This window comes from Physeter macrocephalus, chromosome 14 (assembly GCF_002837175.3).
Source record: "Physeter macrocephalus isolate SW-GA chromosome 14, ASM283717v5, whole genome shotgun sequence".
Taxonomy (NCBI): Eukaryota; Metazoa; Chordata; class Mammalia; order Artiodactyla; family Physeteridae; genus Physeter; species Physeter macrocephalus.
In genome coordinates this window covers 73,410,554-73,437,161 of record NC_041227.1, presented here as the reverse complement: position 1 = coordinate 73,437,161, position 26,608 = coordinate 73,410,554, and the positions used below count along the sequence as shown (strand labels likewise).

Here is a 26,608-nt window from a genome sequence, read left to right as displayed (position 1 = left end):
TACACTTTTCTGTTTTACAAACTGAACATACTCAAGTAACCAGAACCCAAGACAAGAAAAAGAACATTATCAGTGCCCCTTATGACCCTTCTCAGTCACTTATTTCTAGTTACATATTCGCTGCGTTTCTCCTCACTAGAATTTTAGTTAATTGACATTCAGGACCTTTTATGTTTTGTTTGCTATCTTGTATCACAGCACATGAAAAATTGGTTGGCATATAAGAGATGCTCCATAAATATTAAATAAATGAATTTTTAAAGTGGAGGAAAAAGACACATAACTGCCTTCTTGGCCCCTTACCTCAATTCCAGCCCTTGAAGTACCTACAAAGAGACTTCCAAGGAACAAAGTTTGAAAACTACTTGTATAAATCTAATACCCAAATATCCTAATATTCAAGTTCTTTATCTTTTCACGCTATGCCTGGAACTAAGTCGATAATCAAATGTTGTTTCCTTCCTTCTGCTATGCATTTCACACATTCCCACCTCACTCAAATAAATCTACCTAAAAAGGCAATAAAGAAATTTAGCAAGTGAAAAAAAGTGACAGAGGAAAGACAGTCTTAATATTGACCTTACTTGAGCAGGGTAAACTAACTAATAGATATACATACTACGGGGACAGTAATCCTCATCAGGAGAGTCTGCATGGTCTTTTCGGTGATGGTTGAATCGGTAGTCAATGCTGTCATGTACCCAGCCTTTCTCAATGAACAAACCTGGAACTTCATCTGAGAAGAGCCAGTATCTACAAATCACAACCACATATTAATGTGTTAGTGAAAGATCATGAGCACAGGATGACTTCATTGTTGAGGAAGATGATTACAGAATATCACTGAACATTCAGCAGATACAAATCCTAAAGTAAAGCACAGAATACTAAAATTTGGGGAATTTGAGATTCACTTAATATCTGTAATTTTTATAACTTCTCATATTTCACTACTTTAGGTTCCACACAATGTATGCATTTAAAATATCTTTCCATTTTTAAAGACTTCTATTAGGATTACATTTCTCCTATCGACATAATTTAAGCTTCATATCTGTGGTATCTGTGAGGACAGGGTCATGTCTTTAACTTCATAACCCTAGCATTTGGCACAGTAAATATTCAAATAAATGTGTGATGAGCAATTCTGTTTCCAATATCCATGAACAAGGAAGCTTGTCTAGTCTTAGTACTAACTAGCAACAATATAGCAGCCCTAATAGATGATAAAAATTAAGTTTAATAACTCACCTATTATGGTTTCGATCTGTACCAATTGGAGTCCTACGCATGACTAGTTTTGCCTTGGCAATTCCTTCCTGGAAAGCCTTCTCAGCAGCTGCTTTGTGCTTTCGTATTCGTTCTTCTTCAGCTTCACGTTCTAGTTTCACTGTTAAAGATAAAATGAATCGATTAAGTTTTTTCCTAGTAAATTCTACTCTTACAAATTTAAATAAGATATGGAGTGAAACGTGCCTGGTATTAAGTAGAAATCTTAGTTTCCTTCTCCTAATTCTAATCTGTTATAAGAAATAATGTGTAAGGCAGCAATTTCTATCTGGTCCTTCAATGTTCTTTGAATTTTGGTGATGTCTCAGCCATCAACTCAGTGCAAAATCTTTTCTCTCCAAAATTTAACTTATTAGTTTTATAATAAATTAATTTTATTTTATTGATAATTAATTTTAAATGTAAAGTTAACATAGTCCTTAAACGGAATTAACTGAAACATTTTCTGATAGGACCAGCCTCAGGATCCTCAAAATGACCAGAATGAATAAAACCAAAATAGCTATTTCAAAAGAAAATGCATTTCAGTCCTGAAGAATTCAGAAAAAGAATTGAGAAAGCAAGTGCACGGAAGCATCAGCAGATAATAGTCATTACTGCCTCTTTAATACTATTCTTTGAGCTATTCAGCAAGTTGCTACTATTAATGATGAAAAAAAGTTTTAATCAATTTATTTCTGATGATTCATTTTATAAGTTTATTCTACCCAGACAGAAATTTCTGTCAATAATGAAAGACACCCAGGAATCTTTCCTTTTAAGTTTTTCCACAACTGCCACAAATTTTGATACTGTAAGTAAAGGGCACTGCTATTTACAATGCCAGCAATTTTACTGCTGGTACTCTACTGATGACAACATCCACAATGTAGCGAGAATCTGGAAAATGCATCAGTCTAAAGATGTTACTTAAAAATTTAAGACAAATTTCACCTATTTAAAACCAATATGGGGGAATTCCCTGACAGTTCAGTGGTTAGGACTCAGTGCTTTCACTGCCGTGGGCGCAGGTTCAATCCCTGGCCAAGCAACTATGATCCCGCAAGCTGCAGAGTGCGGACAAAAACCAAAACAGAACGGTATGGTATTTGTTACTTTTAATAAATGGTTTTCTAGCCTGAATAGAGTTGTACATTTGCAACAATGATTACAGCAGAAATCAGCACAAAGGTAAATGACAAAAAGAGTAATGGCCAAATCACAATAAAGGAAAAGCTCCTTCTCTTGCAGGTACAAAAAAACAAAAAACAATCTAGGGAAAGTAGTCAAAAAAAAAAAGACCAAATTTAGTTCCAGAGGTTACAACACTGAGCTAGACATCTAAAGACCTGAACTCTAATTCAAATACTGTCCTTGGCAAAGTATTGATATTTATTACATATTTTATAATTACATTACAGGGACTTCCCTGGTGGTCCAGTGGTTAAGAATCCACCTTCCAATGCAGGAGACACGGGCTCAATCCCTGGTTAGGGAACTAAGATCCCACATGCCACAGGGCAACTAAGCCTGCATGCCACAACTACTGAGCCCATGCGCTCTAGAGCCCACGTGCCACAATTAGAGAGAAGCCCGAGTGCCACAACTAGAGAAGCCGGCGCAACACAACAGATCCCACACACCACAACTAAGACCCGACGCAGCCAAATAAATAAACAAAATTTAAATATATATATAATTATATTATATATTTATAATATTCTGTTTCTTGTTTCTCTATATCAATAATCAACTTACTTCTGGCTTCTCAATTCTATTCAAGACACTGTGGTATTGGTGTAAAGACACACATAGCCAGAAATAAGTTGATGTGTCTACAGTCAAATTAACTCAAAATGAATCAAAGACCTAAATGTAAGAGCTAAAACTCTTAAGACTTTTAGAAGAATAATAGGAGTAAATCTTCATGACCTTGGATTTGGCAGCAGATTCTTGGATTTGACACCAAAACCACAACCAACCAAAGAAAAAAATAAATTGGATGTCATCAAAATTTTAAAAATTTGTGCTTCAACGGACACTACCAAGAAAGTAAAAAGACAACAAACATACAAAATGGGCGAAAAAGTTTTTGGATCTTGTGTCTTAAGGGATTTGTATCTAGACTACATAAAGACCCTTTGTAATTCAATAATAAAAAGACAAATAACCCAATTTGAAAATGGGCAAAAGATCTGAATTAATATCCTCCAAAGAAGATATACAAAAGACAAATAGGCACAAAAGAAGATGATATCATTAGTCATCAAGGAAATGCATATCAAAACCACAATGAGATACCAATTCACAATCACTAGAATGGCTATAATCAGAATCATAGAATAACAAGCTTTGGCAAGATGTAGACAAGTGGAGAAATTACAACCCTCATTTACTACTGGTAGGAATGTAAAATTGTGCAGCCACTTTGAAAAACAGTCTAGGACTTCCTCAGTTAAATGCAGTTACCATATGATCCAACAGATTCATCCCTAGGTATATACACCCATAAGAAATGAAAACATATGTCCACACAAAAACTTGTACACCAATGCTTGTAGCAGCATTATTCAGAACAGCCAAAAATGATTACAACAAACCAAACGTTCATCAACTGATAAATGGATAAAAACAAAATGTGACATATCCAAACAATGGAATCATATTCAGCCATAAAAAGGAATTAAGTACTGAGACATGCTACAGCCCGAACCTTGAAAACATGGTAAGTGAAAGAAGCCAGTCACAAAAGACTGCATACTTATTACATAGCTCCACTGATATGATGTATCAGAATAGGCAAATATAGAGATACAGCAGTGGACAGTGATTGCTTAGGGCTGGGGAGGATGGGTATAGCTAAAGGGAATGGGGTTTCTTTTTGAGGTGATGAAAATGCTCTAAAATTGACTATGATAAAACCTGCACATATCTGTGAATATATTAAAAAACAATGAACTGTACAATAAATGTGGATGAATAGTATAGTATGTGAATTATTTCTTAATAAAGCTGTTTTTCAAAAAGTTCAGACTTAATGGTGCTATGAAAGCCCCCAATTTTTATTTCCTTACATCTTAATAAGGGAAAGATTAATATCTGAGTTGGCAACTGTGCTGAGGGCTTCAAATACCTTGTCATTCATTTGTTATGACAATCTTAAGCATATGAGGAAACTGAGGCGTGGATAAGCAACTTGCTCAAAGAACTATAGCTAAATCGCAGGTACCCAGGTCAGCCCATTCCCAGGTCATATGTTATTTCCACTATGTCTGTTTGTGGATTTGGTCCTTTACTAAGCCAGAAAAGATGCCAACATCACACTAATCCAAGTCAAACTATCATTAACTGCAGAATGCCAGGCTGAACACTCCTGCCAGAATCTTACATACCTAGAAGGGTCGGGTTATTACACACAGAAATAACTAAATAGTTGTGACAAACGAAGACGCTACCATTACCTCGGTTATTTCCTTCCTTCTACTATCTTCTAAAGGGCTTCCCCTTTTCTCTCAACACAAGATTTTACCTTTCATTTCTCTCTCCTGAATTTCCCGCTCCTTCTTAGCCTGAATGGCAAGCAGCCGTCTGCTCTTCACGGCACTGATCATGTCTTCAGCTTCCATATCTACCTGGGGCTCAAACTTCACGACTTCTTTTTTCCTATCAGCTTTGCCTAACCCATTCTCCTCTTTTCCATTTTCTTTATTTCTGGCTTCCATTTCTTTCCGTTTCTGTTTCTCTGCTCTCTTCTTATCATTTTCTTCCTTCAATACAGCAAGCCGTTCCTTCCATAACTCTGCAGACATCTGCTGCCTGGTTTCCATGTGGTCCTGCACGGAGTATGTCATGAGAATCCGGTGGCAGAGTGCTGTCAAGATCTGCAGTTTCTCTTCTGATGTTAGCTCAAAAAATTCAGAGGTCTCCAGCTTTTCTAGGAACTCATCTTGTACCTCATTGTCCTCAAATGGTGCTGAATCTTTGTTGTCATCTGTGTCTGAGCCCTCACTTTCTTCCTGAATGTCAGATTTGCGCAAGCAGAGCCGAACCAGCTCTGAAACAGAATGCAGAGTCAGAGGGATTTCTGACAGCTTCATTCCCAATTCACCATAGTCTTCTGCTATTTCATCTTGTAACAAAGTCTGTAAGAGGATGACCAACACTCTATTCAGGTATAAAAAGCCACCCTTTTCTGCACTCAAGGCTTCCATAAGGGACACAGCAGTAATAGGATACTGAGCATCTGGTAAGAGTAACCCAGAATAACAGCTCAAGAACTCCACCACCATGGCCACATCCCCAAAGAGTGTATTGGGCAGCCCTTCAGGGGTATCCACCAATTTAAATGTTGGAAGGTTTTTGCCAGTTAACTCTTGGTCCTCGTACCGCTTCTGTTTCTCTAATTTCTCAAGCATTTCTTTCTCTCTCCGTTCCTTGGCTTTCTCCTTCAACTTTTCTTTCAGCTCCTCTCGTTTTTTTTTCAAATATTCTTTGCGCTGCTCTTCAGACATAGAAGCCCATCTCTTTTTGTGCTCTAGAAGCTCAAAGCGTTTTTGAACAATACTTCGCAATTCTTCTGGGAGACGAGCTCTATCTTCACTAGAGAGGAGACGAGCTGTTTTGGAGATAACACAGGACAGGGCACTCTTCTTGTCCTCCCTGTCTTTGTTTTCTTTGTAGTAGGCGATAAGGTGGAGGGCAGCAGGAGGCAGATGTTTATGAGGTTTACTAGAGGACCTAGGTGTGCCCCCAGAATTCCTCGGGGCTCGTGTCACCTTCTGAGTGCCTTTGGCCATGTCCAACAAAGTCATCTGCTTCATTTTGGTTTTAGGAGTCTTCAAGCCCTTTTTGGGAGATTTGGAATTCCCTGTGGATTTCTGTCCATTCAGGATGCCTTTGCTTCTGCCCTTTGCTTTCAAAGGTTTGTCACTATGCTTCCCTGACTTCTTGCCAGGTGGGCCTTTCTTAGGAATGTGAAAGTTAGCATGTAGCTTGTTGGGCGACATCATCTTCATCACTTCTTCCAGATGCTCTTCTGGAGATTTGGAATTCTTTGAGTTCTTCACTTTGAGTGGTGAGCCATTCAAGGATTTCTTCAAGTGTACATGACACCATAACTTAGGATTTAGTGGTGAACTGAGAGAAGAGTTGTCTGTCTTGGATTTCTTTGAGGGCTTCCTGTCTGGAGATCCAGTATTCTTCCTCTTAGTAGAGGGGTTGAGAGTCATGTACTAGAATTTAAGAACAGGAGCAAAAATAATTTTAAAAACTAATTTAAAGAAGCAATATTTAAGCATCCTAAAGGCCCTCTTCCCCATCTATTCAGGTAAAGCTACATATTCATTTCTCTTCATAGACACTCTGTCCCTGAAAAAAACAAAGCCATGAATGTTAGCTAATGTTTTAGCCATATCAACAAAAAATTCTCTTGATACTCAGACTTAAAAATCTATACTCCGGGACTTCCCTGGCAGTCCAGTGGTTACAACTCCATGCTTCCACTGCAGAGGGCATGGGTTCAATCCCTGGTCGGGGAACTAAGATCCCGCATGTCGTGCGATGTGGCCAAAAAAAACATCTGTACTCCGATATTACGCTTTTGCTATATAACTAGTTTTCTGCTTATATATAGATTAGCAGTTCTTAAATACCTTAATGAAATCTATGAACTCTTTCCCCAGAAACATACAAAAATCATGCATACAATTTCAGAGTCCATGGGTCCCAGACTAAGGATACTTGGTCTAGATGTCAACAACTGAGGAATTTTTAAATTATTGCTCTTGAGACAGGATTGTATTTTTATCCTTTAAACCTTTGGTACAACTAGGGGTATTCTATGTTTAGAATGGTAGAAAGTATACCATTTAAGTATTTTTGTTTAAATTCAGAAGCATATTTTCTTATTAAGAGTATCAGTAAGTATACTAACGACAACAAAACACTGCTCACAAATAAGGAGCCCTCCTGATCCTGGCTCCTTAACCTCCTCTCTGTCCTCGCCCCACACCTCAAGAACTCTTTCCCACGAATACGTTATTAACTACAAGCCCCATAGGACTTCCCTGGTGGCGCAGTGGTTAAGAATCCGCCTGCCAATGCAGGGGACATGGGTGCGAGCCCTGGTCCAGGAAGATCCCACATGCCGCAAAGCAACTAAGCCTGTGCGCCACAACTACTGAGCCTGGGCTCTAGAGCCCGAGCCACAACTACTGAAACCCACGCACCTAGAGCCCGTGTTCCACAACAAGAGAAGCCACTGCAATGAGAAGCCTGCACACTGCAATGAAGAGCAGCCCCCGTTCGGCGCAACTAGAGAAAACCCGCATGCAGCAATGAAGACCCAATGCAGCCAAAAACAAACAAACAAACAAATAAATTTATTTATTTATTAAAAAAAAAAACTACAAGCCCCGTAAATTCTCAAACTCACACAATTCTCTCTTGATCATCCCCTCACATCTTTCAAATCCACTCCCTTTAGTAACCCAACTCTGTAATCCTTCAATCCCAGCAGGACCCTTAAATCAGTTAATTCTATCACATTTTCACCAATCTCACTTCTTTGTCCTTCTTAACTCAGGTTAAGTTCCACAGTCATTCCAATCAATCTTGCATAAACCTACGGTTCCCTTGTCTCTCTTGCTCTATTATATCAAGTTACTCCTAGCCTGCACTTGTTCAGCTTAAACATGACTAGAATAAAAGACACAACGACAGTGTGTGGACTTATTTTAAATTCAGAATCAGGTACCTCAGATGGATCCTGAATGCCACTCAGTAGTCACAATATATTCCCTTAGTCCATTTTACCTTCTCATTCTTCTGGATATACATCTTTGCCTATCTCCTAAAATCTCCACCTTATCCCCACTATACAGAATTAGTTAATAGGTTAGAACCCAGTCAGCCTGCCATTGTTTCTGTTTAAATGTGCATTAAAACAAAACCAAAAACACTGTTGATTTTGATGCTTTAAAATATAATTACAAAGAAAGAAAGCCTGGCAGTTAAAACACATACTACATGAAATAATAGCCAAGCAATGAAAAAGTATAGCCAATTCAAAAAAAAAATTTTTTTGTTTCAAGTGATTAGGAGAAAGACTAGATAACCCCTAGAATACTTGACTTCTATTACCAAAAGCAGCAAAGCACATAAAAGGCACTCAGAGACTGCTGAGTTTAAGTTTCTGAGTGGAAAGGACTAACTTGTAAAGAAGCAGTCTGGAGGCAGTGGACAAGACAGGCTAGTGTGAGATGAGACTACAGGCCAGGAGACAGCTGAAGACTATCGAATATGAAATTAGGACCCCTTTAAAAAGGCAACAGAGAAACGGCTATGGTGAAATAAATCTCAGAGATGCTACAGAAGAACACCTATGCTCCTGTTGAAGTAAACAAAACAGGTACAATAAAATTTAATAAGTTGTACTACAATGCCAAATAAGATTTAAACATTAAGGATATAATCATCAGAGAAACAAACTCATAGAACCTAAGCAGCACAAGAGGTAGAAATATGGTCTGCAATGAATGAGTGGCTATACTGAACAAATCCTTCTTCTGGCTAAGTTCTCTAACTTTAAAGGCCAATCTGCCTTTTAAGAACTATAGGCAATTGCAGGTTACTGTTCCTCCAGCTGGCTGTTTTTGTTCCCTGACCAAAACTGGATGTTTTGTTCCCCATTTATCATCCTCAGTATGGGATGACAAAGAGGTTTCATAGTTTATAGAACATAAACATTATCTGTGACTCAGGGGACACTTTCCCCAGAGGCAAGAATTTCTCAGTTCTAGTTCCCCAGAACTATATTTTAAAATGTTAAAAAGAATAAGCAGGGCTTCCCTGGTGGTGCAGTGGTTGAGCATCGGCCTGCCAATGCAGGGGACACGGGTTCGAGCCCTGGTCTGGGAAGATCCCATGTGCCACGGAGCAACTGGGCCCATGAGCCACAACTACTGAGCCTTGGCGTCTGGAGCCTATGCTCCACTATAAGAGAGGCCACTATAGTGAGAGGCCTGCGCACCGCGATGAAGAGTGGCCCCTGCTCACCGCAACTGGAGAAAGCCCTCACACAGAAACAAAGACCCAACACAGCCAAAAATTAAATAAATAAATAAATAAATAAATAAATAAATAAATAAATAAATAAATAAATAAATAAATAAATAAATAAATAAGAATAAGCAAAGATAACTTATGTATGATTCCATTCTTCTTGTTGGCAGTAATATTACCAAAGCTCCAGAGAAAACAATATTTCAGAGACCACCCTACAAATCACGAATAAGACCCAAAACTACCCTGGCAGGAATCAAAGACAAATATGTGCCTTCCAAAAGTGAATCATCCACTTCAGCTAGCCTTGGAAAATCTTCAGAGTACAGACATAATAGATTGATACTTGTTCTAGTGAGCAGCATAAGAGATTATCTCTAAAGTCATTCTAAAATAAAATTTATCACTAAAAAGGAGCTTAGTGTGAGACTATGTTTCATTTTTACCATTTTAAATAAATATCTAATAGGGTCTATTATAGGGTCTATTATAATTGGGCCACTTCTTAATTTACTGATTATATTTCTTTCTATTTAAAAAGTCACTCAAATTTAGCATAAATTTCTTCTACTTAGAAGCACTCTATTATGCAGAAATAATGCAAGAAAGAGCTGGGATGGCTTAGCCATGAGATGGTCCAGCAGCCCATTTTTATCTATAAGGTGTGTTTTTTTGCCAAGCCACACCACATAATTTTTTTTCTTAAAAATGAAAGAAATTAACTCACCCAACCCCCTCCCAAAAGGCCAGCTCCCCGCGTGAGCAGTCCTTCAGTAACTGGATCATCTCAGCATAAGGCATGCTGGGCAGTCACAGCCAATGGGAGCCGGCATGGCTGGACTCAGGGGGAATCTGAAAAAGTATAAAACCACTTATGTGCTAAGGGTCTCCCCTGTCCCCCATTCAGCATAAGTAATCTACCACAGTAGTGCACAGAGAAGGAGAAAAGAATGGGCATCTGGATCAGCAGTATTATAGTTTTTTGGAAAAGGCCCTTCTTAACTGCTAAACAGGGAAAAATATTTATGTATGAATCAGCAACATGAGAGGCTATAAGAAAAATAGTGTATACAATTCCATACTTGTTCCCTGTCACCTGGAATGAACCACACCACAAATAAGGAAATCTAATAAATAAGATAAAAATGAAGAAACTTAATATTTACAGCAGCTCATTCAGATGCTAAATTTAACTTAACAGTAACCAGTCAGAACCCTAAATTAGAAAACTTTGGCAATCTATATTCTGATTCTTATTTCACTCTTCTCATTCACCCCAGGAACGATGTTAGGAGTTTCAAGGCAACATTCATATAGTGCGCTTGTCTCAATCTCTAGATGCCTGTATCAGCAAATCTGTGAAATGTGTTACTATACAATATTTTTAAGTGCTCTGAAATTAATGTAATTTATTTTTAAAAGTACTACTGCTCTATGGGACTTCCCTGGTGGTCCAGTGGTAAAGAATCCACTTTACAGTTCAGGAAATGTGAGTTCGATCCCTGATCAGGGAACTAAGATCCCACATGCCACGGGGCAACTAAGCTCGTGTGCCTCAACTACTGAGCTTGCGTGCCGCAACTAGAGCCCACGCACTCTGGAACCCACGCACCACAACTAGAGAAGAGAAAAAACCTGCACGCCACAAATAGAGAGAAGCCCACACACCACAAAGAAGAGCCCGCGCCGCAACAAAAGATCCCATATGCCTCAACGAAGATGCTGCGTGCTGCAACCAAGACCCAACGCAGCCAAAAGAATGATAATAATAAATATTTTTTTTGAAAAAGTACTGTTGCTCTAGTGTCTAATTCATAAACAAGCTTCAAGCACCAAAATTTATTCAAAGAAAAATCTTAAGACTATAAACACTTACTTGAAACATCAGTTATTAGGAGAGATAAGAAACATCTTTTAAAATGTATAATAATTAGTATCACTAGTAATGAGACAAATTACACCATGTGCCTTCTGAAATGATTCACTGAGAAGAATACAACATCAGTTCTGTGGTATTACTAAGCATGAGGAAATAAACTTAAATTGAGGAGCATTATACTAAACAATTGGTTTGTATTCTTAAAATTATCAAGGTTTTTAAAAGACAAAGGAAAACTGAGGGACTAATCCAGATTAGAGAAGACTACAGAGACATAACGAGTAAATGTAATACATGATACTACCCTGGATCCTATTAGGGCCAAAACAAAATATGTTTGGCTAAAAGGATGTTAATGGGACAATTGGCAAAATTTGAGTAAAAACTGTAAATCACTTCTTTCCACACCGACAGTGCTCTCGCATACATGGTAACCATTCCTAAAACCTGCTGGACTTTCTGTAATTAGTGTCGCAAACCTGCTCACAAAGTGATACAGTACAAGAAGTGCAAGGATTCTCTGTATTCTCCAAGGAAAGGAACGTTATGACAGGAAGGAGAGTGGCTATGGTGGACAGACTAAGCTGGTTTTCCAGAAAAAGGCTAAATAAAACCACAAAGAAGATTTTGCTGAGGCTTGAATGCATTGAGCCCAACTGCAGATGTAAGAGAATGCTGGCTATTAAGACACGCACATTTTGAGCCGGGAGGACATAAGAAGAGAAAGAGCCAAGTGATCCAGTTCTAAGCTTCATATTTTGTTTTATTATGAAGATAATAAAATCTTGAGATTATGTTTACTTTTTAAAAAAACTATAGATAACAGTATTGTTTTCATGTTAATTTCTTGATTTTGATCACTGTATTATAGAAAATATCCTTGTCTTTTAGGAAACACATATTCAAGTATTTTGTAAAAGGGCATCCTGTCTTATAACCTACTACCATCAGCTCAGAAAAAAACAATGTGTATAAAGAGAAAAAAATAATAGGGACTCCCCTGGTGGTCCAGTGGTTAAGAATCCGCCTTCCAATGCAGCGGACGTGGGATCGATCCCTGGTCGGGGAACTAAGATCCCACATGCCGCGGGGCAACTAAGCCTGCGCCACAATTAGAGAGACTGCATGCCACAACTACTGAGCCCACACACTGCAACTAGAGAAACCTGTGCACTGCAACTACTGAGCCCGTGCTCTGGAGCTCATACACCACAACTAGAGAGAAGCCCGCACACCAAGACAAGGAGCCCACACGCCTCAACGAAAGATCCTGCAGGCCGCAACAAAGATCCCGCAACTAAGACCCAATGCAGCCAAATAAATAAATTAATTAATTAAAAAAAAAATCATCTGCTCAATAGCTCCTAATCCAGAACTTGGAGGGCAGTAAATAATAAACTGAAATGACCAAAAAGTGAAATCTAAACAAATTAAGAAAAAATAAAAAAAAAAATAAAAAAAAATAAAACGAGAATGCTGGCTATTAAGACACGCACATTTTGAGCCGGGAGGACATAAGAAGAGAAAGAGCCAAGTGATCCAGTTCTAAGCTTCATATTTTGTTTTATTATGAAGATAATAAAATCTTGAGATTATGTTTACTTTTTAAAAAAACTATAGATAACAGTATTGTTTTCATGTTAATTTCTTGATTTTGATCACTGTATTATAGAAAATATCCTTGTCTTTTAGGAAACATATATTCAAGTATTTTGTAAAAGGGCATCCTGTCTTATAACCTACTACCATCAGCTCAGAAAAAAACAATGTGTATAAAGAGAAAAAAATAATAGGGACTCCCCTGGTGGTCCAGTGGTTAAGAATCCGCCTTCCAATGCAGCGGACGTGGGATCGATCCCTGGTCGGGGAACTAAGATCCCACATGCCGCGGGGCAACTAAGCCTGCGCCACAACTACTGAGCCCACACACTGCAACTAGAGAAACCTGTGCACTGCAACTACTGAGCCCGTGCTCTGGAGCTCATACACCACAACTAGAGAGAAGCCCGCACACCAAGACAAGGAGCCCACACGCCTCAACGAAAGATCCTGCAGGCCGCAACAAAGATCCCGCAACTAAGACCCAATGCAGCCAAATAAATAAATTAATTAATTAAAAAAAAAATCATCTGCTCAATAGCTCCTAATCCAGAACTTGGAGGGCAGTAAATAATAAACTGAAATGACCAAAAAGTGAAATCTAAACAAATTAAGAAAAAAAAAAAAAAAAAAACAAAAAATAATAAAACAAATGTGGTAAATGTTAAAATTTGAGCAATCTACTTGACGAGTACAGAGAAATTCTTTATAGTATTTGTCACCTTTTCTATATGAAATTATTTCAAAATAAAAAGTTTTTAAAATGTATTCAGAATCATATTAAATCAATCCAAATTATTTTAGGACTGCAAATGTCTTAAAAAGTGTTATTTTTCTTGTTACGTCTCTAACCAAATGCTTCCTTACTAGGATATACCACTCCAAAATAAGAGTTCAAAACATGGACAGGGAATTCCCTAGTGGTCCAGTGGTTAGGACTCCGAGCTTCCACTACTGGGGGCACGGGTTCGATCCCTGATTGGGGAACTAAGATCCTGCATGCCACGTGGCGCAGCTATTTAAAAAAAAAAAAAAAAAAAAGGCAAAACATTATGGACAGACTAACAAAACACTAGAGCTGCAATGTATCAGAATATGGAAATGAGCTAAGATGGCTGATTTCATCTTAGATGACAGTTATTTTATCATCCAAGTGCCTTGTAAATCATTCCTCCAAGTCATTAGGCCTACAAAATATTTACCCCTGAACTCAACTGTCAGTTGCATTTTTCTCCTCAATGAACAGAATGGAACTTAAAGAAATGAATTCACTAGCCACCTATAATAAACATCACAGGATATAAAATGAGTAAGATAGCTTTTAATCTCAAGTAATTTATATTCTAAGGTTTTACAAGACAACAAGCACACCCCCATCACCACACTAGGCCCTACTCAGATAACACTCCAAAATTCTACATTTCTAAATAATTTTCCTCTTTCCCACCTAAACTCTCCCAGTTGGTCCTTTCCTAAAACTATTACTCACAACTTGCTTCCTCTCTCCAGACCTCATCTCTCTCTATAGTAGTTGTATTCAGCAGCCTAGAAGAACATTAAATTCTACAAAAACCAAAGAAAAATATTTTTAACCTATTGCTTTTAGTTCCCATTTCAATGTACCTGCTGCCAAAGTAAGCTCAAACCCACTGCCTCTGGGACAGGCAGATCACATGTGATCAACTTTTGATGTTCAATGCATTATTTTATTTTAGTTATTTATCTTTTTTAAGATTTTTTTTTTGATGTGGACCATTTTTAAAGTCTTTATTGAATTTGTTACAATATTGCTTCTGCTATATGTTTTGGTTTTTTGGCTCTGAGGCATGTGGGATCTTAGCTTCCTGACTAGGGATTGAACCTGCACCCCCTGCACTGGAAGGCGAAGTCTTAACCAGTGGACCACCAGGGAAGTCCGCACTGCATTATTTTAAATTTCCTTTAGATCAGGAAAGAATCCAAAGCACTCTTTTATGGTCTACTTATCTGTACCTTTACTATATTCTGTCCTGGCTGAGATGCCAAAAGTTCTTTGAGAAAACCAATTTTATAAAAAGGAAAAATAAACATACATAAACTCAAAAGATAAAATCAGTGAAATGTCAAAGAGTATTGGGGAATACGAAATTATTGTTTAAGGTATGCGAAATACATTAAAAGATAAGTATAGGGCTTCCCTGGTGGCGCAGTGGTTGAGAGTCCGCCTGCCGATGCAGGGGACGTGGGTTCGTGCCCCGGTCCAGGAGGATCCCGCATGCCGCAGAGCAGCTGGGCCCATGGGCCATGGCCGCTGGGCCTGCGCGTCCGGAGCCTGTGCTCCGGAACGGGAGGGGCAGAAGCCTGCGTACCGCAAACAAACAAACAAACAAACAAGAAAGTGTATGCTCTGAATTTATAGACTGGTATCTTACATGACTCTATTTCTCTAAGTAGAATCACTGCCTTCTTACAGCAGTTTAGTGTAAACCAGCTTGCACTTCTAGTCTCAATCAGAATTACAGCCAAAATTCATTAAGTTAATATTTTAAGCCCTCATTAGAAAATTTCAGAGTAGCCAATTTCTTCAGAAATTGCTTTTCAAGATATAATAAATTCCTAAAACAAAACAAACAAAAAAGATATAAATTCCTGGAATTCTAAGTCTCTGGCTCCTACAAAAAGTGTGGATCAGCTTTTTTGTTCTAATAAAACCCAAAGACCTTTTTTTACCCATAAATTATACTCAGTCTTTCATGTTATTCACATATTTGAATCACTGAACTAAAATACATAAAAGACAACTATAAAATTTAAAAAGAAGAAAATATTTAGGACTCAAATGATCCAAGAGTCTAAAACCCATTTAGAGATGATTTTATATACAATTTTCATACAGTGAAGATAGTTAAGTTCCTGTTATAACCACAGAAAGCTGTATCACAGTTCCAAAACTCTACAGCAATGAAACAAAAACAAATTAAAATCTCCCCTCAGTAAATAAAAATATTTAAGAAAAAGTTTAGGTTTACTAAATAGTTCTATGGAAATTTTAGTCCTGATCTAGAAAAAGTCAACTAATCCCTAAATTTGTCTTTTTACACAAATGATAAAAATTTAAAGAGCCTAATGGAAGATAATGCTGTGACATAAATCACAGCAAGATCTTTTTTGACCCACCTCCTAGAGTAATGAAAATAAAAACAAAAATAAACACATGGGACCTAATTAAACTTAAAAGCTTTTGCACAGCAAAGGAAACCATAAATAAGACAAAAAGACAACCCTCAGAATGGGAGACAATATTTGCAAACGAAGCAACGGACAAAGGATTAATCTCCAAGATATACAAACAGCTCATGGAGCTCAATATCCAAAAAAACAAACAACCCAATTAAAAAATGGGTGGAAGACCTAAATAGACATTTCACCAAGGAAGACATACAGATGACACAGAGGCACATGAAAAGATGCTCAACATCACTGACTACTAGAGAAATGCAAATCAAAACTACAATGAGGTATCACCTCACACCAGTCACAATGGCCATCACCAAAAAATCTATAAACAATAAACGCTGGAGAGGGTGTGGAGAAAATGGAACACTTTTGCACTGTTGGTGGGAATGTAAATTGATACAGCCACTGTGGAAAACAGTATGGAGGTTCCTTAAAAAAACTAAGAACAGAACTACCATATGACCCAGCAATTCCACTACTGGGCATATACCCTGAGAAAACCATAATTCAAAAGGACACATGTACCCCAATGTTCATTACAGCACTATTTACAATAGCCAGGACATGGAAACAACCTAAATGTCCAACAACAGATGAATGGATAAAGAAGACGTGGGTACATACATACAATGGAATATTACTCAGCCACAAAAAGGAACGAAATTGGGTCATTTGTAGAGATGTGGATGGACCTAGAGTCTGTTATACAGAGTGAAGTAAGCCAGAAAGAGCAAAACAAATATTGTATATTAACGCATATATGTGGAATCTAGAAAAATTCTAGGTACAGATGAACCTATTTGCAGGGCAGGAAAAGAGATGTAGACGTAGAGAATGGACATGTGGGCACGGGGGGAAGGGGAGGGTGGGATGAATTGGGAGATTAGGCTTGACATAAATACACTACCATAGGTAAAATAGCTCGTGGGAACCTGCTGTATAGCACAGGGAGCTCAGGCCGGTACTCCATGACAACCTAGAGGGGTGGGATGGGGGCTGCGAGGGAGGTCCAAGAGGGAGGGGATATAGGTATAAATATAGCTGATTCACTTCACGGTACAGCAGAAACTAACAAAACACTGTAAAGCCAATTATACTCCAATAAAAAAAAAAATAATAATAATAATAAAAAGTTTAGGTTTACTAAATAGTGTTCCATGGAAATTTTAGTCCTGATCTAGAAAAAGTCAACTAATCCCTAAATTTTTCTTTTTACACAAATGTTAAAAATTTAAAGAGCATAATGGAAGATAATGCCTGATCGTGCTGGTCTAGAATAAGAAAACATGCTAATGCTAAACTATGCTTGGAGGTCTTTACCAATGTTTGAAGAAATAAAATTATTTCTCAATATACTTTTGTTAACAATATCAACATAAGGTAATTGAAGTAATTTAGTTGTATGACTCAGATAACTAAGAGAGCCTTAGTTTTTCATAATTACAAGAAAGAGATAAAAATTAATGTATATATACAACTTTATAAGAATATTCTGAAAATCAAATGAAATAATTAAAGGAAAAATAATAGAGAGAAGTGCTAGATTTTTCTACTAATCTGTCATACAAAGCAATACTTAGTCCTTTTCAAGGCTACCAGTATATTTGATCTTCTTATCTGACATACAAAATCAGTTTTCATTTTTAGGAATCAATTTGCAAAAATAATTTTTTTTAATACCATACCTCATTCCAAGAAAGATCTGAGACAAAAAAGCACATGCATGTAATTTGTTTCTTTGTTTTAATAATGCAACCATAGTAAAATAAGTCAAATCAGAAAAGGAGATATTCAGCGTGGCCTCTTCCCTACCAACCCCATAATCACAATCTATAGGAAATAGATATACGTGAAAAATTTGAATTCATTATCTGAAGTTAGAGTTCAAAATTTACTGTAACCATCAGAGAAAATAAATTCATTCAATAGTGTTCCATCCTGCTGTCCAAAACTTAAGTGACCTTACACCTTACCTTGTATGGATCAAGTAGAAAGTCACTGAACTTGCTAGGCAGGGAATATTTCTTCACTAACTCATCTTCTACCACCCAAGGTGCATTTTCACCAGTACCAGCCCGTAATGCATTATGCCGTATAAAGTATCGAAGTATCTCCTTATTTGGTGGGCGTTCTGTACGAATCAAGCTGTCTGCTGGTACATTACTGATGATCTAGGTTAACAAATAAAAATAACTCACTACTGGGGTAAAAAGCAATTAACCAATGAGAACAAAGATTTATATTCTCTCAGAAAAACTCATCATTACACCTATAAAATAGGTTATATACTAGATAGAAGAATAATTTTCAGAGACAGAATGTTAAAGATATCTGTAGGTAATGTGTCAATATGTATCAAAGTCTTAAAAATGGGTATATCTGTTGAACCAACAGTTCTTCTTGTTAAGAATTCAGAAGTAAATGGAGGGAATTCCCTGGTGGTCTAGCAGTTAAGACTCCATGCTGCCAATGCAGGGGGCTCAGGTTCGATCCTTGGTCAGGGAACTAGATCCCGAATGCTGTAACACAGAGCCTGCATGCTGCAGCTAAAGATCCCACACGAGGCAACGAAGATCCTGCATGCTGCAACTAAGACCCGGTGCAGCTAAATAAATAAATAAATAATTTTTTTTTTTTTTTTTTTTTAAAGAAGTAAATGGAAAGTCATCATCAATCGCTTATAAAAGGAAGGGGAAAAAGGAAGGGAATACTACATAAAGGTACATCAATAAGGGATTCATTTTTCTTTTATTCCGGTGCAGCTAAATAAATAAATAAATAATTTTTTTTTTTTTTTTTTTTTTAAAGAAGTAAATGGAAAGTCATCATCAATCGCTTATAAAAGGAAGGGGAAAAAGGAAGGGAATACTACATAAAGGTACATCAATAAGGGATTCATTTTTCTTTTATTTATTTATTTGTTGTTTATTTATTTTTGGCTGCACTGGGTCTTCGTTGCTGCGCGCGGGCTTTCTCTAGTTGCGGCGCGCGGGCTTTCTCTAGTTGCGGTGAGCGGGGTCTACTCTTCAGCGCGGTGCGCACGCTTCTCATTGCAGTGGCTTCTCTTGCAGAGTACAGGCTCTAGGCATGGAGGCTTCAGTACTTATGGCTTGCAGGCTCTAGAGTGCAGGCTCAGCAGTTGTGGCGCACGGGCTTAGTTGCTCTGCGGCATGTGGGATCTTCCCGGACCAGGGCTCGAACCTGTGTCCCCTGCCACTGGCAGGTGGATTCATAACCACTGCGCCACCAGGGAGGTCCCAGCAATAATGTTTTAACTAGCCACCGTGCTGAACAGGAGCTAAGAAACTTAGTGAAAAATTGTATTTAACACCCAATTTTCAAATATAAAGAAATCCTAACAATCCAGTAATGTCTTCAGGTCACTAACTATAAAACAAATGAGTCAAAATGAAATAAGACTTGTCAGCATTCTGACGTGGGAAAAAAACAACACTCTAAAGAGGCAAGAGATCCAGGTTATCCTTCCTAATCCTTCCTAATCTCATTTACTAAATTAGGAACTTTGATAGAATTATTTAATTTCTCAGGCCATAGCTGTTTCTTCTATAAAACAGTTAGACATGAAGACAAATGTGCAACTGCCTTCCACACCTAGCCGCCCTCCCGCTTCTTTCTAATGATGAGATCTTACACATACAGGAGTAAGAGTACCCAAAAGCAACATGGCATATTTCATGAAATCTAAGATGCTATTAATGAAAGACACATTATGTACCACAAAGAAAAGAATTCTTGCCAATTGATATTGAGATATACCCTGATTCCAGCAGATACAAACTACTATATATAAAATAGATAAACAACAAGGTCCTACCGTATAGCAAATGGAATTATATTCAATATCTTGTAATAAACTATAATGGAAATGAATATGAAAAAGAATATACATATATATGTATAACTGAATCACTCTGCTGTACACCAGAAACTAACACAATATTGTAAATCAACTATACTTCAATTTAAAAAAAAAGATACTTATTCTGATTCTGGAAATGTAAAAATATGAAAGTTGAACATCTTAGAATCAATAAAACATAGTACTAAGTTATTTAAAGGGTATTTACCATTTTAGACTGTTAGCTTCAGATTCCTTGAAAAAACACTGGTTAGAGTTAACTCACTTTCTGAGTTTAATTATATTACAAATTGCTCTGTTTTTAACTGGGAAGAGCTATTTCCTCAGGAAGTCCATAACCACTGGAAACAGTCTTATTTGTTCAAATAACTAAGTTTGAAACTCAAATGTAAACTATTCTTACACCCTAATAATTCCTATTAAAAAGGAAAAAGCATGCTACCTCCTAGGAAAGACAACACAGTTTAAAGTCATAATTACAAAGACCAGAAAACCACTCAGAATGTGTTGTAGAAACATATTTATTTACATTTTTCTTTAGCACATTTTCTACGAGAAAACGAGCCGTTTGATATTTTCTTAAACAACATCTACTACATGTAAGAGGTTTACTATAAAGTGCCAACTAACCTTATCTTCATTTTGTAGTTTCACATCATATTTGTGAGGCAGAAATTTTGGAGGTGCCCATTTCCTCTCTCCTTTCTTTAATGAAGTAGGAAGTTTTCGTGGAGATCTACGTGCTCTGTCATCTAGTCAAATCAATAGAAAATTAGTGAAAAAAATAATTCTCTTAATTCTATCCACTCAGTAATCTTACTGAACACTTACTCTGCAACCAAGCACTGAGTGATGGGGCCCAAAGGTAAATCATAAAGTCCTTACCTCAAGTAGCTAAAGTCTATGGGAGGAGTCAACAATAATTACAATACAATGTAGTAAATACTATAATAGAGGTTGGTATAGAAAAATACTAGATTAGAGAGAAAAATACTCAAAAAGAGAGACGCAATGTCTAATTTAGTCTGGAAGATAGGCAGGGAAGACTGAGAAAAAATATGACTTGTTCAGAGACTGCAAATAATGAGATACAGGTGAATATGATCTACAGTACAATTAAAAAATCAGACTACAGAGGTAAGTAGGGGTTTATAAATTATAACGAACCTTGTATACCATTCTTATAGGCTGGAATTTGTCTTATGGACAATAGGGAAACAAAGGATTTTTGATTAACTAACTAGATGTACATTTTGGAAAGAGCACTAGTGTGAAAAAATGAAGAAAAAGAAAAAGCACTTTCAGCAGTTAGAAAATGAATAAAATGGGAAGGTGAGACTGAAGAAAGGGAATCATAAGATATAATCTTAAACATCTGGATTAATGTATCAGAATGGTGAAGGAAACAGTCAAGAAGACAGACTTGGTAACCAACTAGATGTGGGAATGTTAAAGGTTTCCAAGTTTTCTGCCTTAGAAATCAAGCAGATGATGATGTATTGAAAAATAAAAAGGCGAAAAAAAAGAAAAATAAAAAAGCAGAACAAAACCATATGAAAAAAATCTAAGGAATGACAGTGGGGAAAAAGGAAATAAAAAAAGAAGTTAGAGAAATAGGAGACTGTGGTATCAAATAAACTAAAAGATTTGAGAGTGACCAACAGTGTTAAATGTAAAAGAAAAGTAAAATGGACTAAGAAGAAATCAGTGGATTTGGCAATTAGGGGTCACCCATAACCTTATTAGGAACAGTTTTAGGAATAAAGAGGCAGAAGTTAGACTATAACAGCATAAGGAATAAACTGATGGTCAGAAAGTGGAGACAACATTCTCAAGAACCTTGGCTTGAACAAGTAAGACAGAAATAGAACAGGAATAAGGGAGGGTATGTTTTTGTTTTTAGAAAATGGGACTTTGTTTATAAGTTGAGAAGAACCATTAGACAGAGGGTTAAAAACACTGTAGAGTAGAATAACAGTTAACCCAATCCTTGAGAAAGCAGGAAGGAATGGAATTCAAAGCACAAGTATCTTGACCAAGAGGAAGGACAGACAGGCTCCCTTCTGAGATGAAGGAAGAACACAGACATTCATAACAGTGAGGTTAAAAACACAAAACTGCAAAGTTCCTGCCTAATACATTTTTCCCCCCATAAAGTAGAAGGAAGGTTACCTTGTGAGAAAACACTTTATATACTGGAATTTGTCTCTCATATTTCTATGGAAATTCTAATCAGTTTTCCCCTTGAAAACATTCAGAGTACATCATAACATTCTTTAGCCTGCCTACCATTCTTTCCACATACTAGCAATAACATTATATCCCAAAATTAAAACCTAAACTAAGACATATAACACCCTAAAAAAGAAGCCAAAGCCTAAAACTAGGGGTTCCTAGTACACAATGTTTAAGGCATAAAACTAACAACTGTAACACATCATTGGTATTCCAATGATCTGATTCTAGAAGAAGTGTTAGAAGACATATCACCAGTCAACACCTAACCAAAACACTTATCAACCTCAAGTCTTGGGAATTATAAGTAATATACATGTTAGAAAACTTCAGTATCAAAAAGAAGGAAAAGAGAAACTGAAAAACACAGACATTTGCATTCAAAATGCAGAGTGGAAAACAAAACTGAAGCATCAACAACTGGGGCAGACGAGTCTCAGAAGTTTCCTCGGGACTAGATAAGAACATTCCTTTAAAACCATCTGCATATATCCAAAACATCTGGAGAGACAAAGAATAGAATGGAAGACATACAGCATAACAGTCTAATGAAATGTTCTAATTCAAACTTTGTAATAGTTAAATAATGAGGTAAAATTTGATCAATATACATGAATACTTGAGTACTCATATTTTTGGAGACAGAAGACACCTATCCCAAATTCCTTATTGACACAGATTAAAAAAAAAAAAAAAGACGACCTCAGAGGACGATTTATTTTTCCAATGGGCAATGTCTCAGTTCTTCAACTTTCAAAACATTACGTTAGGTCTCCAGGCCCCTAAAAATTACTTTCAGATATCACAGTGTTTCAGAATTCTGGCAGCTCCCATCTGAGAGGAATTTGAGTTACGGAATACAGATAAAAGGAAGTATCTCAAAACTGTCACACTGGCTTGCAACATGAAGAGAAACAGATTAGAATTTATCCCTCATACTCTGATCACCCCCCTTCCACACATATACATAATTCCAACTTAAAGAGAAAAGGAAGGCAAACTTTCTTTCCCATCTCGAGTAGCTAGGTATGTGCACATAGATTTCCAAGCAACTACAGGAAATGACTTCCCAATTGTCTTAATTGTGTAGGGAGATCTAAATCTTGATTCACTTTGTAGGTATTTTAGTTGTTTTCCGAATCATAAATAGACAAAATCATGTCTATATATCAACAAAACCCAATTACAAATTTAATTGCTAGAGAACTCAAAAAGATTTGCGCATAATATGAGCACAACTCGTTAAGGAAAGCTACTATCATACATACTAATACTCTCTCTCCTTCCTTCATCCTCTTTCACAATTGCCTCCTTCTTCTGATGGTCCTGAGCGATTTGGCTAGAATTCTCTTTGTCACTTGAGGGAGAATCACAGGCACCATCAGATTTCTTCTCAGTGGCCTCTTCATCCACTTTCTCCAGAGGATGAATCTTCACAATCCTCACCTTTAGCATTTTTTCCTTCCCAACCTATAAGGGAGATAGGAGAACGAATCAAAGATAATAATTAAGGGGGCTTCCCTGGTGATCCAGTGGCTAAGACTCCACGTTCCCAATGCAGGGGGCCTAGGTTCAACCCCTGGTCAGGGAACTAGATCCCACATGCTGCAACTAAAGATCCTGCATACCGTAACTAAGACCCAGCACAGCCAAATAAATAAATAAATATTAAGAAAAAAAGATATTAAGAACTAGAAACCTAAAGGTAACATTGAGAATATATTACCCAATACACATTCCACCTCTATTTCCACCTTCCAACTTTATATCTCAGATCTCCAGGTTGAAATATGACATCTTAAAAAATAAAATGATCACAATTTAGTTCATAATTCACGTACCAATGTACTAATGCCAAAGGACAACTACTGCACAAACCTGAGAAATGTGTAAATAAAGTTAAAGAATTTCCATTTTCTAAAAAAATAAATTATATATATGGATATCCAATTCTCCAGAACCATCTGCTGAAAAGACTATCTTTTCTTCACTTAATTACCTTTCCACCTCTATCAAAAATCAGCAGAGAGAGAGAGAGAGAGCGAGAGCGAGAGCGAGAGCGAGAGAGAGTGTGTGTGTGTGTGTGTGTGTGTGTGTGTGTGCGTGCTCACGTCTATTTCCGGATGCTATTCTGTTCCACTGATCTACTGGTCTATCTTTATACCAATTTCACACCCCAATACACATTCCACCTCTATTTCCACCTTCCAACTTTATATCTCAGATCTCCAGGTTGAAATATGACATCTTAAAAAATAAAATGATCACAATTTAGTTCATAATTCACGTACCAATGTACTAATGCCAAAGGACAACTACTGCACAAACCTGAGAAATGTGTAAAGTTAAAGAATTTCCATTTTCTAAAAAAATAAATTATATATATGGATATCCAATTCTCCAGAACCATCTGCTGAAAAGACTATCTTTTCTTCACTTAATTACCTTTCCACCTCTATCAAAAATCAGCAGAGAGAGAGAGAGAGCGAGAGTGAGAGCGAGAGCGAGAGAGAGAGAGAGAGAGTGTGTGTGTGTGTGTGTGTGTGTGTGTGTGTGTGTGTGCATGCTCACGTCTATTTCCGGATGCTATTCTGTTCCACTGATCTACTGGTCTATCTTTATACCAATTTCACACGGTCTTAATACTTTACAATAAGGCTCAAAATCAGATAGCATTAGGACTCTAACTTTGCTGTTCTTTTTCAAAGTTGTTCTGGCTAGGTTTTTTGCATTACAATCAGCTTGGCAATCCCTACAAACAAGCTGCTGGGATTTTACTATTAATTGTGTTGAATCTATACGTCAATTTGGGAAGAACTGACATCTTAACAATATTTAGTTTTCTGACCAATGAACAAAGTCTACCTCTCCATCATTTAAGGCCTTCTTTAATTTCCCGAAGCAATGTTTTACAGTTTTGTGTATAGGTCTTACACATCTTTTGTCAGATTTACTCCCAGAGTATTCCATATTTTTTGATGTTACTATAAATGGTATAGAATTTTTAAATTTCAATTTCCAACTGTTTGCTGCTAACACATAGAAATACAAATTGGTTTTTTGTATAGTGGGCCCTTCATTTCCACGGGTTCCATATGTGTGGATTCAACCAACCACGTATCGAAAACATTAAAAACAGACCTACTAGAGCATGGCCTTGAGGATATGGGGAGGGGGAAGGGTAAGCTGTGAAGAAGTGAGAGAGTGGCATGGACATATATACACTACCAAACGTAGGGTGGATAGCTAGTGGGAAGCAGCCGCATGGCACAGGGAGATTAGCTAGGTGGTTTGTGACCACCTAGAGGGGCAGGATAGGGAGGGTGGGAGGGAAGGAGCTGCAAGAGGGAAGAGATATGGGAACTTATGTATAATTGATTCACTTTGTTGTAAAGCAGAAACACACCATTGTAAAGCAATTATACTCCAATAAAGAAGTTAAAAAAAAAAAAGATAAGAAAAAGAAATTCCAAAAACCAAAATATGAATTTGCTGCACACTGGCAACTATTTATACAGCATTTACATGTGTATTAGGTATTATAAGTAATCTACAGGTGATCTAAAGTATACTGCAGGATGTGCATAGGTTAAATGCAAACACTACACCATTTTCTATAAGGGACTTGAGCATCTGCAGATTTTGGTATCCACAGGGTCCTGGAACCAATCCTCCACAGATACCAAGGGATGACTGTATTTATCTTGTATCCTGCTACCTTGCTAAACTCACTTATTAGTTCTAGTACCTTATATGATAGATTCCAGGAGATTTTCTACATAGACAATTGTGTTGTCTGCAATTTTACTTCTTCCTTTCCAATTTGGATACCTTTTACTTCTTTTTCTGACTAGAACCGCCAGTACAATATTAAGTAGAGTAGGAAAGCAGACATTCAGTCTTTTATCATTAGGTATGAAGTTAGCTGTAGGCTGTTATTCTGTAAATACTATTTATCAGGTTGAAGAAGTTTTTTTTTTTTTTGCTTTGCAGGTAAGTATAGATGTTGTCTGCATGCACAGTCTCCACTCCCCAGGTTGGCTCCATCTGTTCTCGTTCACACTCCAGAGCACTGTGGTCAGGCTCCTGTCTCCATCACTCTACAGATATTACTCTCAACCAGGTCACTCTTTTTTTTTTTTTTTTTTTGCGGTACGCAGACCTCTCACTGCTGCGGCCTCTCCCGTTGCGGAGCACAGGCTCCGGACGCGCAGGCTCAGTGGCCATGGCTCACGGGCCCAGCTGCTCCGCGGCACGTGGGATCTTCCCGGACCGGGGCACGAACCCGTGTCCCCTGCGTCGGCAGGCGGACTCTCAACCACTGCGCCACCAGGGAAGCCCAAGAAGTTTCTTTCTATTTGCAGTTTTCTGGGAGTTTTTATTAGGAATTTGGATTTTTTTTTTTTTTTTTTTTTTTTTTTTTTCCGGTACGCGGGCCTCTCACTGTTGTGGCCTCTCCCGTTGCGGAG

General features: G+C 37.4%; 1 protein-coding gene and 1 pseudogene across 3 annotated transcripts in view; one reads left to right on the top strand and one right to left on the bottom strand.

Moving 5' to 3' along the window:
* BAZ1B (bromodomain adjacent to zinc finger domain 1B) overlaps positions 1–26,608 on the bottom strand; it is a 72,472-nt gene that overhangs the window by 25,393 nt on the left and 20,471 nt on the right. For all 3 annotated transcript variants that reach the window (XM_028498271.2, XM_028498270.2, XM_024119113.3), the window contains exons 4-9: positions 23,408–23,609; positions 20,535–20,656; positions 17,998–18,195; positions 4,799–6,500; positions 1,252–1,390; positions 620–753 (exon numbers count right to left, since the gene is read on the bottom strand). In XM_028498271.2, the coding sequence (XP_028354072.1) occupies positions 620–753; positions 1,252–1,390; positions 4,799–6,500; positions 17,998–18,195; positions 20,535–20,656; positions 23,408–23,609 (2,497 nt within the window). The remainder of the gene's footprint in view (positions 1–619; positions 754–1,251; positions 1,391–4,798; positions 6,501–17,997; positions 18,196–20,534; positions 20,657–23,407; positions 23,610–26,608) is intronic.
* Positions 11,637–12,023, top strand: LOC102975985 (60S ribosomal protein L36a-like; annotated as a pseudogene).